The sequence below is a fragment of the Chiloscyllium punctatum genome, chromosome 22, assembly GCF_047496795.1.
Source record: "Chiloscyllium punctatum isolate Juve2018m chromosome 22, sChiPun1.3, whole genome shotgun sequence".
Classification (NCBI taxonomy): Eukaryota; Metazoa; Chordata; class Chondrichthyes; order Orectolobiformes; family Hemiscylliidae; genus Chiloscyllium; species Chiloscyllium punctatum.
This window is the reverse complement of record NC_092760.1, coordinates 42,987,044-43,001,072: the sequence shown is the minus strand read 5'-3', so window position 1 is coordinate 43,001,072 and position 14,029 is coordinate 42,987,044. Positions and strand designations below refer to the sequence as shown.

Here is a 14,029-nt window from a genome sequence, read left to right as displayed (position 1 = left end):
GATGCTGCCTGACCTGCTGTGCTTTTCCAACAACACATTTTTCAGTAAATGAAAAAAAAGTCTATCCATAAATTGCCCTGTCATTAATTCTTCTCAATTTTCTTTAATTTTACTAAACTATGTTCTGGCAATTACCTTTAAAAACATTTTCACCATATTCACTGTGTTTGCTGAAGAAAACACCAGAAGGAAGTAAAATAAAATAAGTATTTTAATAAAACATCCATAAGTTAGAATGATGCAATGTGTTGGACGTTCAGAATACAGCAAATAGTGATTATGGTGAAAATGTTTTTAAGGACAGTAGCCTGAACATATTTTAGTTAGAAAGAAAAAATTGGAGAGAATAAGAGAAGAGGGCAGTCAGTTGTTAGCCCCTTTTGAAGCATTAATTGTCTTTTGAAAATCCTAATATACAACATCCACTCATCCCCATTATTTACCTTGCACATTACACCCACAAAAAATCCAATAGTTTTCTCAAACACTATTTCCTTTCAGAAAATCATTACGTGATTTGGAAAAGTGTGTTGTTGACATATTCTGAATAAAAGTGTACTTTTGTTATCCCCAATATTGAGTTCAAGATAAATAACTTATAGTTCCTGTTTTCTCTCTCCCTCCTATGGCAAGCTTGTGATTTTTTTGAATAGGGATTTCATAATGTAAAGTTGAAGTGAATGTCTTGTAAAGCAATATAAAATGTAGAAAATGTTGCTGCAATTGATGAGCTCATGCTTGGAATATTGCACACTAAGTTGTCCCCCTTAGTTAGGGAAGGATAGAATAACCTCTGGGTTTCGCTGAAGTTTCAGGAGACAAGGGGCTGGCCATTTAAGACTGTGATGAAAAGAAATTCAGTTGATGCGCTAGGTCTTTTGGAGATGGTTAGTTATTGACTATATTCAAGACCAAGCTCAATAGATTTTTGAACACTGAGGAAATTAGAGAGATGTCAGGTACAGACAGGAAAGTGCAGCTGATGTTGATGGTCAACTTTGAGCTTACAGAATGGCAGAGAATACCTGAGGGGCCATATGTCCAAAATCTGTTTATATTTGTAATATTAATGTGCAAAGGAACCTTTACCTCTGTAACACACAATCTAATAATAATATTGCCACCTTCCAAGATTTTAAAATAAGAACAGCCAACTTAATTTTTATCCAGTTCTACCTATGGCTCATCAGGATTTGCTGCAGTTGTATTCAGTTACCAGAGAAATGACACGTCTGCCTTTTCAAATGGATATAAATTATTTTATTTCTTGAAGGAGCACAGAGTAGTTTGCTCAATGTTTTTTCTCGCAACATTAGAATTGAGCATTAATTAATCAGCCATTCATTTTGCTTACTGGTACTTTGAAGTGCTCAACATGGCAATTAGATATCTCAACAATGGTGAGAATTTAAAATCAGTTGGTTGATTATTTAGCAATTTGGGGATGTCAAATTACTATCAAATTTTCTTTATGCCTTTTACTTTCTCAACTGTCACCATGTCTGAATTTAAATGGTTATGTGCACATCTTTTTAACTATTTGTCTTGTCATATGCTTGCTGCTGCTAAATCTGTTATCCTATCAAGTTCTTTGTTACCTAGCCATATTTTTCTTCCTTGTCCCCTTGGTTCTGGATATTTCCTATCTTCCAGCATAATTTTCTTGTTGCTTGTCTCCGTCTTATCTGGCTAAAATTTCATCTAGAACTGAGTTTGTTTCTTAGCTTGAATATCATGGCTCTCTCTTTAAAGCCTTCCTGAACCATGAAGTCCAGATTTGAATACAATACTGCATTGCAAGGTTAAGCAATAAGGTTCATTATAGCTTTTCTTTGCAACCTATCACCCTATTTATAAAGCCAAGGAACCTAAATATGGCCTGCCACTTTCAGTTGCATTTTGGCATATATGCCTACAGGTGTCTCTGTTCCTATGCCCACTTTGTATCATTCGTTATAATGTCTCACATTAGTCTTATGAAAATGTGTCATCACATTTCTGAGCATTAAAATGCATTAGGTATGTGTCTACCTATTCCATCAGCCTTGTTATGGCTTTGTGAAGTCTATCACTATCTTCTTCACTGATCACAATACTTCTAAAAGTTCTCTTCTGCACATTTTGAAATTGTTTCTAATACACCCATTGTCTAGTTCAGTAATATACAGTTGCCCCAGTACTGGCTACTGGTGTATAGCATCTTCCTGACCAAATCTACTGGTTACCTTTATTCTCCATTTCCTGCCACTCAGCCAGTTTCATATCCCTGACACCAGTGGCCCTTTTACATTAAAGACTGAATGTTTGCTGTTATGAGACTCTTAGTCAAATGCCTTTGGAAGTCTATCTATGCCACATCAATTGTATTATACCCACAGACCTCGTTGTTTCATCTTTTAAAAAAAACAAGTTGGTTAAAGATGAGTTGGTTTTAACACATCTGTGTAGGCTTTTCTTAATTAATCCTGCCTTGTCCAAGTGGTGTCAAATCTTGACCCAGCTGGTTGTTTCTAAACGTTTTCTCACCACAGATGTTAAATTGAGTTGCCTTGCAATTTTCAAACCAGGGCATCATTCCAAGGCTTGGAAGACTGTTGTCAGTACATCCATGATAACTGACCTTACTTGTCTCAGTATCGTAAAATGTACCTGATCAGGTCCTACTAAATATTGTCAACTTGAAATACAACCAGCCTTTCTGATGCCTCCCCTTTAACAATCTGTGGCCCATGAATTATCTCAGTTCTTAATTGAATTAGTAAAACAGAGGTAAAGAATTAAGTTAGGAAACTCAGTCATGCCCTCTATTTCCATACATAGGTTGTCCTTTCAGTCTTTAATTGGCCACATTCCCCTTGTTTACAACCTTTTTGCCAGTAGGATGCTTTGAATTTCCTTCCAATATTAGCTGCCAGTCAGACCCCCTCCTTGTTTCTCCCATTTCTTGTATTACTTTGAACATTCTATCTCATTCCTCATTTGTACTATCAATCTGACATCTGTCTTCTATGTGCTTCACTGACTTTTTATCATCTCAGCGATCTGGCTTTGAGTGTCTTGCCTTTTCCCTCCTTTGGGAATGTAGCCAAGCTATTTTCTGCCCATTAAGTTATATTGTTTGCCTCACAATCTTTGATTCCAAATATGTGGGACAAGGCTGTTCTCAACCCATTGAACTTAGACCCCTAAGTATTTTTACTCCAGATTACTCCTTCTCTTTTTCCACAGATAATCTAAGTCATATGTTCCTGTGATTACTGTTCCCAAAATCTCTCCTACTGACACTTATCTATTTGATTCATTTATTTCCCAGAGCCAGATCCAGCAATGTTCCTTTTCTCATTGAGTCTGAAATATACTGATCAGAAAAATTCACTTGAACTCAGTTCAGAAAAATACAACTAATTCTGAAATGTATGCTCACAGTATTCAACTTTACATCAGAGTTATCCTCATCTCAATAGGTTATTATTGTATAGCCTATTATCATTAATTGTGGATGAGGAAGAACTTTGTTTAGATTAAAAATTAACAAGATCAATTTACTTCATTTCAAATTCTGTACAGTATTCTAATATCCCAACTTTTAGCAGCTTCTCTCAAAAGTCAGAGACAGTACATAGTGATAGTGCATACCTAATTTCCTCTTGGGTTTTCCCAATTGCCCTCCATAACCCCAGTAGAAGAGCCAAGATAATGCCTGAAAAATAGTCTAAGAAACGGAATCATTTGTTAAAACAGATTGAGACTAACTTGCAGAGATTGAGTCTTGAGACTTTCTTTCAAACCAACGTCTGGTGGTGTGTAGCACAAGGAGCCTTGAGAGAAGAAAGAAAATATGTTTAAAGGATACAGACACATGCTCAAAACAAATCCTAACTAAGTGATGTCAAGAAAAATTTGCTGGTTACTATTTCATTTGATCTGTTTTTAAGTGCTGTTTAGTACAGCATTTTCACTGACCCATTCAAAAATAGAAAATAACAGTGAGTCAGAAACTGAAATTATTTAAATTGCTCATTGTTTTGCTGCAGTTTGTGTCATGTGAGAACTGACCAGTTACTGATCACATCCCAGTAGGCTACTGGTTAGAGAATGACCTCTAAGTTCATGTCAACATAGGCACACTAATCTACCATCTGGGAGAAACAATTTTGGTTCTCATTTGAGGTAAATGTTCCACCGTGGAACAAGGAATGAATGAATTACAATATGCTTGCTAACTTAATTAAGAACTACTCATTTGGGTATAATGACACAATATTAACATAGATCTATAATCATTTCCTCATTCCAATTCTTAATGTAAATGTAATGCTTTGCTGAAGAGGAAGAATAAATTGACAATAAGACTGTCAACTAAGTCAAGGTTCCACTATGTCGATGGTGCCTGAACACACTACTCAGCTTTATTGAAGCTATTTGTGTTTGATCTATTTCTAATTTGTTGATGTTCTATGATATGTTTAGGAAATCAATATTTGTAACAAATTCTCCTTTACAGGGCAATAACTCAATTACTATTTAATAATCTCAAATCTGAAGAGGATCAGGAAAGCTAACTCCTGGTGTCCTGGCCAGTAGATATCCCTAAATCAACATCAAAGGAAATTATCTGGTCATGGTCACATTGTTGTTTGTGGGGAGGTTTCTAAATATAAACTGGTTTTCAAATTTCCTACATCACGAAAGTGACCACACTTCAAAATTGGTTATAATTAATTACAATTAAATTAATTAAAAATTAATTGGAAGTAAATTGCTTTGAGACATTTGATGGAAAGTTGTTCTTAAATACATTTTTCAATACTATCCCAAACCTTTTCCTTTGCCAGTGTGAGTTTCATGTAAATACCTACAGTGTATTGGGTAAAGACAATATATGGACTACACTACTGTTGTAGGTTAAGCAACATGATACCTTCAGCGTTATAATTTTAGACTGTAAAGTAGGATTTCTTACATCAGAGGACCACCCGTTTACATTACAGCAGAAAGGAAGTGATTTCAAAATTGGTTCCGGAGCAGATATGGCATGTTAACTAAGCACAGTGCAATATATTAGTCTCTTGGAATGTGATTTGCTGGCTTCACTGAGCTATCTGAAAATAAGAATGCATGAAAGCTAAAATATCAGTTAATTTAGTAGACATTGAAGGCACTAAGTTAGATGCCACTGGTGCTTTGTCCTGATGAATTGATACTGTCTAATTTTGGAAGTCTCCATTGTGATCCTGAGCCAACTTGAATTTAACAAATTTAACCAATGTCCTTCACTTTTCGTTTTAAACCAATTTCCTTGACAAAATCTCAGATTTGAAGTTTATTCTAATGGCTTGAACTCAGAATCACAGAAGTATTAATGGCACAGAAGGAAGCCATTCAGTCCACCATGCCTGCACCAACAACTCCTTTTCAATGGAAAATTTACTGTAATTCTGACTCATACGATTTTTCAAAAACTTGTATTTTCAGAGTTTTGTAAGAATTAGTTCTGTGTCTCTTTCAGCTGCACCTGGAGATGGTCTGGTGTGATCTGTAGCAATTTTCTCTTGTCTTCTCAAGTGCACTAATAGATCTTCATAACCGGTGAACTATAAATGAATGTGCAAAGTATTTATTAAATCTTTTATAACATTGCATTTGGTCCCTGATGTCACCCAGAATATTTTTTTCTGTGATAATCGTTACCTGCTTTCCATCTGGTATTTTTTCCAAAACAAAAAGAAATTCCCAGGAGGTTCAAAAGAAATTAATTGAAAATAAGCTATCCTGATGTCTCAATTATAAGGAACACAACAAATTTGGATCTGAGTCATCCAGACCAGGACTGCCCCACATTTAAATTCTAGGCTGATCTCAGCTATTCATCTCCGATTTGCCTCAGCACTCTTGGCTACTCTGGTTCACGTTTAAGAATCCCATCACGCTGGAATGTGTATATGCAAGGACAGGATTAGACATGACTGTGGTGCATCCCACACTTTCAGCAATTGCCATCTTGGATAGCTAATACCTACTTGGATGATAGAGGTGGCAAGCACCTGCAGGACTGGTTGTCGAGTCAGCATCTTCACGGAAAGAAAGATTAACTTGAAAGAGCTTAAGGTCTCCAACTGAAGAAAGTTCCATCATAATAGGTGCGCTGTACTTTATGTAACCAAATTACTTCAAACAGAAGTCAGAGAACAAGATTTGTGGGAGCTGGAATCGGAGACAATTCTGTTCTACACCTATTTTGTTCATTTTACATGTTTAAGTATTATCCGTTTATCTTCAGTTAAAATCTGTCTAACGTACAATTTATTTTTTGCAACTTAAAGAAAAGATACTTGACACAGACTACTCAACTGCATGGAGCATCACAGCTGAGTCCAATCTTGTCCTCGCCTGAAATTGACACATTCATACTTTCCAGCAGGAGTAGTTGGATAACATTTGGAAGCGGAACCTCCTTAGGTCAAGGTACTGAGGCATATTGTAGTGTCCTTACCACCATCCCAGCTGAGACCAGAATATTCTGGAATAGAATCTGAACAATTCTTCATTTGCAAATTAATTCTCGTTTCAAATCAAATCCATTTGAAATAACGATGAATAAGTTTTAAAATTCATTGCTAATTTTGTTTGTTAAGTCATGTGTCTGAACATGCACAATTATGATCATGAATGTTCCTTATCCAGGGACCTAAAATGGATGTGTCCTTTAACTTACACCTTCCATGGCATGCACACTTACTTCCAAATTTTACTCCTTGTAATTTCCATCTACATTGTAACCTTAATTCTAAACTAGTCCCATTTGGTGCAGTTGAGTCCAGACCAGAGTTTTACCTCTACTGTTGTATATTGGAATCTTTCTGTCTTACCTACCTCTCTCTCCCTGCCCTTTTCCTCTGAATGGGTTTCTTCAGTGAAGGCCGGATGGTGGTCCTTTCCCTGGTTATGGGTTTGACAGAACAAGATGACTTTGCAAATATTCCTGATCTACAGACCAGCAACAGCCAACAAAACCAAGGCATGCAGTCAGACAAAAGGTATGAATCTGACAAAAAGAATAGAAAAGCAAACACACTGTGTAAATAAGGAGGAGATGATGAACAACAGGAAATAAGAGATTTTTTTTGGAAATAGTTAAATACTGAGTGAAAGACTAAGCTCTTGTGTAAGCAATACATATGTATTATTCTAGTGTCTTTAGTACGTAGCATCCGTTCTGTGTGTATATCCTCTGTGATGCATTTTCCTTTGTGAAGAATGCAATATACAAAACTAGTAGAGTTATTTTTGCTCATAGTTATAGTAAACTAGTATTAGTTGGGACTGAAAAGTCATGAGGTGGAAGATGATAACAGTGATTGAGTTTAAAATTAAGCCATGAAAGGTACATCCCCTTCCATTTATTATGTAAAAAGAGAACATGTGCCAGGATTGTCGGACAAACAATGTGTCCAAAGTTCTAATTTAGTAATCTTATGTGCTTAAATTCCCTTTCACCAACTCTGTGAAGTGTAAAATGCGCATACATTGAATGTCACAGGAGCTGCTTGAAGTTCGTTTTTACTTTACTAAAGTTGCAAATTCCTCCTGTAGTTTTTGTTTTCCTGTATTTTTTTCTGTTGATCCCTTTCTCTCCCATACTTTAGTGCTAGAATCCTGTGAACAGATTTTCGTGGATATTTTCCGTTAATCTGTTCAGACTTGTAATGACATACCTCTGGAGCAGAAGGTTTTGAATTCAGCCCTTCTGGCTCAGGTGTTGGGACACTATCACTGGATCATGACAACCCTCCTAAATAGATCTTGTTATTACACCCTTTAGCTCCTAACGTCTGTTCAATCCAGTCATCTTCAATAAGAGTTATAATGTCATAGAGATGTACAGCATGGAAACAGATCCTTTGGTTCAACTCATCCATGCCGACCAGCTATCCCAAACCAAACTAGTCCCACTTGCCAGCACCCAGCCCATATCCCTCAAAATCTTTCCTATTCATATACCCATCCAGGTGCTTTTTAAATGTTGCAATTGTACTCACTTCCACCAGATCATTCTATACACATAACACCCTCTGTGCCCCTTAGGTGTCTTTTATATCTTTTCCCTTTCACCCTAAACCCATGCCCTCTAGTTCTGGACTCTCCCACCCCAAAGAAAATACCTTGTCTATTTATTCTAACCATGCTCATCCTAATTTTATAAATCTTTATAAGGACACCCCTCAGCCTCCAATACTACAAGGAACACAGCCCCAGCCTATTCCGCCACTCCCTATAGCTCAAATCCTCCAAACTCTGGCAACATCCCTGTAAATCTTTTCTGAACCCTTTCAAGTTTCACAACATCTTTCCAAGAGGCAGGAGACCAGAATTGCACGCAATATTCCAAAAGTGGCCTAACTAATGTCCTGTACAGCCGCAACGTGACCTCCCAACTCCTATACTCAATACTCTGGCCAATAAAAGAAAGCATACTAAATGCCTTCTTCACTATCCTATCTATCTGCAATTCTACTTTCAAGGAGCTATGAACCTGCATTCCAAGGTCTCTTTGTTCAGCAACACTCCCTAGGACCTTACCATTAAGTGTATAAATCCTGCTAAGATTTGCTTTCCCAAAATGCAGCACCTCGCATTTATCTAAATTAAACTGCGTCTGCCAATTCTCAGGCCATTGGCCCATCTGATCAAGATCCTGTTGTAATCTGAGGTAACCCTCTTCGCTGTCCGCTACACCTCCAATTTTGGAGTCATCTGCAGACTTACTTACTACACATCTTATGCTCATATCCAAATCATTTGTATAATGATGAAAAGTAGAGGACCCAGCACCAATCCTTGTGACACAGCACTGGTCACAGGCTTCCAGTCTGAAAAACAACCTTCCACCACCACCCTCTGTCTTCTACCTTTGAACCTGTTCTGTATCCAAATGGCAAGTTTTCCCTGTATTCCATAAGATCTAACCTTGCTAATCAGTCTCCCATGGGGAACCTTGTCGAACGCCTTACTGAAGTCCATATAGATCATATCTACTGCTCTGCCCTCTTTGTTACTTCTTCAAAAAACTCAATCAAGTTTGTGAGGCATGCTTTTGTCTCAACAATTCTCAGTATCTCCCCTTTTCTCCATCCAATAATTCTGGTCAATCCTTGCCTTCCTATAATTGATTCTTGGCTTAGTTAACACCACATATTGAATGTTTGATATCTTCATTAACTCAGACCATTTCTTTACTTTGTCCCATGAAGGATTATATAAAATTCAGCTCCTTAGTGCTGTCGAACCCATTAGTTGCACTGAGTCAAGACCCAATATTATTCAGCAATGACTCTATTGGATGACAGCTCGAGGTGTATGAATGGCCTACTCCTATCCCTATTTCTTATGGTCTTAAAAAGCATTACCCCCACACATTAATCTGGCATTCTCACAGTTCACTCTTAGTAACTTCTCAGTCAAAACTCCATAAGAACAGCAATTCTCTTAATGCTAGACTCAGTAACAATTGAGTTAGTTCACTCCAAAAAGTGTTTAGCTTGATGATTAAGCTAAACACGTTAGCCATTTATTTTTAAGCAGATATTATCCAAAACATTTGTTCTTCAAATGTAATTAGGAATTGTATACATTCACTTTTACTCTTTAACTGTGTTGCTATCTAGATTGTCATCCTAAATTGTTGGTGGCTTTCATGGAATAAAAGAGAAAGCCAATGCTGAACAGTAGACATTGCTCACTTTGTCAAGCTCTTTGCAGTGCATTGTTCAGTTTATCGTGTCCCTTTTTATAATTACTTATTTCTGATTTCTGTCTGCATCACTCTTATGTTCATAGCCCCATCTGTATCAGATGTTGCAATATCTACCCAAATGAATGCTGTGAAAAGTGTATTGCCTGCATGTTTTGAGGTTGCTTGATGTTTTGCATGTTCCAAATGACTCCACGTCTGAAAACTGTCACGGCCATCAGTTCAACACTTTGGCTTTCTCAATTCTTGCTTGTTTTCTCCTTGTGATCTTATAGATGGCCAGCCAGGACTTTGGGGTACTTGTCCACAGATCCCTGAAGGCAGCAGGGTGGTTTAATGGGGTAGTTAAGAAGGACACTTGCCTTTATCAGATGAGGCAAAGATTATGAGAGCAGGAAAGTTTACAAGACTTAGGTTAGACCAAATCTAGACTACTATGTGCAGTTCTGATCGCCGCACTATAGGAAGGATGTGTTTGGACTGAAGTGGAGATTCACTAGGCTTTTGCCTGGGATTGAAGAGAGACTGAATAAGCTTGGATTGTTTTCTTTGGTGCAGAGAAGGTTGAGGTGGGTGGGTGGGGGCGCGGAATGAGGTTCCTGACAGAGCTGCATAATTATGAGGGGCAATGGCAGGGTGAATAGAAAGCAACTGTTCCCCTTAGTTGAAGGGTTAATGACAACATAACAATTTTAATGTGAAAGGCACTGCTTTAGAGGGGACTTGATTTTTTTTTCACCCAGTGGGTGACAAGGGTCTGGAATACCTACCTCTAGAGTTGAGTTAGGTAACTTCACAACCTTTAAAACGTACTTGATAAGTACTTGAAATGTCATAATATTCAAAGCTTATGGACTGGTGGGGCTAGTGTAGATTTACTGGGTTTTTAAAAATTCATTCACAGATAAGGACATCACTAGCTAGTTCGGCTTTAATTGCCCTTCCCTACTTGCCAAGAGAGCAGTTAAGAGTCAACCACATTGCTGAGAGTCTGGAGTCACGTGTAGGCCAGACCAGTTAAGAATGGCAGTCTCCTTCCCGATAGGACATTAGTGAGCCAATTGGGTTTTGCTGACAATCGGCAATGGATTCATGGTCATCTTTAGACTCTTCATTCCAGATTTTTTATTGAATTCAATAAAAATGGCAGGATTTGACCCCAGATCCCCAGAATATTAGCTGGGTGTCTGGATTAACAGTCCAGCAATAGTACCACTAGGCCATTGCCTCCCATATATATAGTCGGTGGTATAGCCTCAATTGGCTCAAGGGCCTCTTCTGTACTCTATGATGCTATGATGTCACTGAATCACTCCAGATTTTGGCAGGGCTGGATAGTCTGGATACAAAGAATTGTTATTCTTGGCCAGGGAGGACCATAGTCTCAGGATACATTAACCCTCAGCTCAGAGGTTGGTAAACCTGGGAAATTTGGCACCCCGTAAGGCTGTGGAGGCCAAGTCACTGAATATATTTAAGAAAGAAATAAGTGGATTTTTAAAGGCTTAAAGTAGTCAAGGGGTATGAGGAAAGAGAAGGAGGTTGTCATTAAAATAGAGGATCAGCCATGATCATATTGAATGGTGTGCAGGCTTGATGAACTGAATGGATTATTCAGCTTCAATCTTCTATTATTCTATGAATGCTGTAATTGACATGAAATTAAGCAAACTACAAACAACATGGTAAAATGACGTTTAATAGAGCCTTTCTATATGTAAATTGGAAGGAATGTGGCTCACTGACCCAGTCCCACTTACCTGGTCCTGCACTTTGAGCAGTATAATGTAGGTGCCACAGATAAGTGTATGAAGGTTGAGAGGAAGATCAACACATCTTTCCTGGGAGGAATTAGGGTCTATTAGGTCACATTGGATCATCAGAGGGCAGATATGAGGAGGGTTGGTATCGGATATGTGGAGAGGATATGTCAGTGGATGTCAAGCACATGGGTGTCAGGTCTGGATGGTACAGGAGATTTTGGTTGAGGGTTTGTTGATTCCAGGGGAGGGGTCTGGTGCAGGCAAGGTCAAGGGTTGGAATGTGGTGTCACCGAATCTAGGTTATCATTATGCGGGTGGAGAGGTAGGAAGTGCAGGTAGGGGTTCTTAGTTCTGCAGCTGTCTCAGATTTGGAGTGGGTTTAATTCTTCTAAACATTTCTTTCTGGCTTACTGTTCAGGCAAATCCAATCGAACCAGCTTAAGTTTCCAATTCTAACTCAGATCTGGGGACCTTTACAAGGGGTTGAAGATGAAGGGTAATTACCTGTCAGAAGTTTCAACTTCCTCACAATACTTGTGGAGTCAGCTGCATCAGGACTTTGCGTGATCCCAATGCCCAATTCCAATCTTGGCTGTTACAATGAGTAACATCTGAATGGAAGATCTCAGTGTTTCTATTAGACACTTAAGTACAACACAGACTTCCTGCAATCTGTTATGCTTCAAGCCATTAATCTGTGTGCGTGTGTATGCATATGTATATGTGTATGTGAGCGAAACTGAATGAACGATCAAATGGGTAGTTCTCTAGTATGTAATCTGTATTAGTTATAAAAGTCATGATGCATGCTTATGTTTGTCTGTGTGTCCCATCTCTAGGCTCCCAAGCAGACAAGCATTATGAATGTTCCTTCCTGCTACCTGATATTTATCATGTCGCTTTGCCTTAAGTTCCCATGCCCTTCCTGTTTGCTGTCTAAAATTGAGTTAAACTTTTATAAAAATAAGTATACTCCTTCTTAACTTAGGCATTCACAAAGGACATTCTGAACACTGAGCTGGGGAGCCCTTTTTTATAATTTCAAATGTACAATGATTTTGAATTGCACTGCTGGCATACAATCAGCAGTTACACATAAATGCACAAAGTGGTTTAAGTACTTGAAATAGGTTTCTCAATGTAATGATGGGATAGCATTTTTGTAAAACCTTTGGAAAAGGCAAGGCAATTGATGAAGTCCGATAGCCTGCATTTCCTTCTGTTTCGCTCAACTTCCTTCCCAAAATATGATTGGATTCATGAAGCTAGCATTCCACTCAACCTCTCAAAGGGTTTTCATCATAATCCATAAATCCTTCCACATCTCATAATCAATGGCCTGAGTTGTCCCAGACACTGTTCTCTTTAATTCCCAATAGTGCATTTAGCTCCCACATTCATATCCCATGATTTTTTTTTCTATGAAGGATGTTGCATGTATCTCCATGGACCCACACCTTAGTCCCCCATTCCCTCATGCTTTACAATCCACTTGCACAATCCCACTCTGTACCTTCTCGAGCTCCCAAACCTCGGAGATATCACTTTAAACGCTTACAGGCCCAAAATCTCCCCATGGATCCTCTATAAAGTACATTCAGTGCTTCCATTTTCTCGAGACACGACTCCCATACCCAAAATCCTCACTAATTATTCCCAGACCCATCAATGTTTTGCTTAATACTCCCAAGCCCATATACAACATTGATTCTTCCACCCCACTCCTTCTCCTAGATTCCTCAAAGCTGCCTAGTCAAATAATCTTTTGTCTCAATTCTATGAATCTTTCATTACTTGTAATCTGGAAAATCTACTGTATTGCTATAGAATCATAGAATCTCAGAGAAGGGGAGCCCATTCAGCCCATTGAGCCTATTCCACCATTCAGTTATTATTGTGGCTGATCCTTTATCTCAATGATACATTCCTACTTTCTCCCCATATCCCTTGATGCTTTTAAAATCTAAAAATTTATCAACATCTTCTTTGAATATATTCAGTGACTTGGCCTCCATAGCCTTCAGTGGTAGACAATTCACAATGCTTTGCATGAAGCGATGTTGCCTCATTTCAGTCCAAAATGGCCTACCCCAAATTGTGAGACTGTGACCCCTGGGTCTAGACTCCTCTAACCAGAGAAAACATCCCCCTGTATATAGTCTGGCTAGCCCTCTTGAAATGTTAAATGTTTCATTTAGATTTACTCTCATCTTTCTAAACTCTGCTGAATAGTGCCCTGTCATCCAATCTCTCCTCATAAAACAGTCTTGCCATCCCAGTAGCACCATAGTGAACCATCAGTGCATTCTGTATGGCACGTATGTGCTTTCTAAGGCAGGGAAACTAAAATTATACACCAGGTTCCAAGGCACTGTATAACTGCATAAGTCATTCCTACCTCTGAACTGCCATTCTTTTGCAATGAAGGCAATTTTGCACTTGTCTTTCTAACTCTGTGCTGCACCTGCCTTTTCATTGACTGGTGTACAAGGACATCTAGATCACTTTGACTGCT

At 38.4% G+C, this 14,029-nt stretch overlaps 1 protein-coding gene across 7 annotated transcripts in view; it reads left to right on the top strand.

Moving 5' to 3' along the window:
- Window positions 1–14,029, top strand: part of LOC140493583 (synaptotagmin-7-like) — a 698,518-nt gene that overhangs the window by 523,471 nt on the left and 161,018 nt on the right. For 4 of the 7 annotated variants that reach the window (XM_072592183.1, XM_072592182.1, XM_072592179.1 and 1 more), the window contains one exon: window positions 6,915–7,037. The exons of the other annotated variants lie outside the window; for them this stretch is intronic. In XM_072592183.1, the coding sequence (XP_072448284.1) occupies window positions 6,915–7,037 (123 nt within the window). The remainder of the gene's footprint in view (window positions 1–6,914; window positions 7,038–14,029) is intronic. 7 annotated transcript variants of the gene reach the window in all.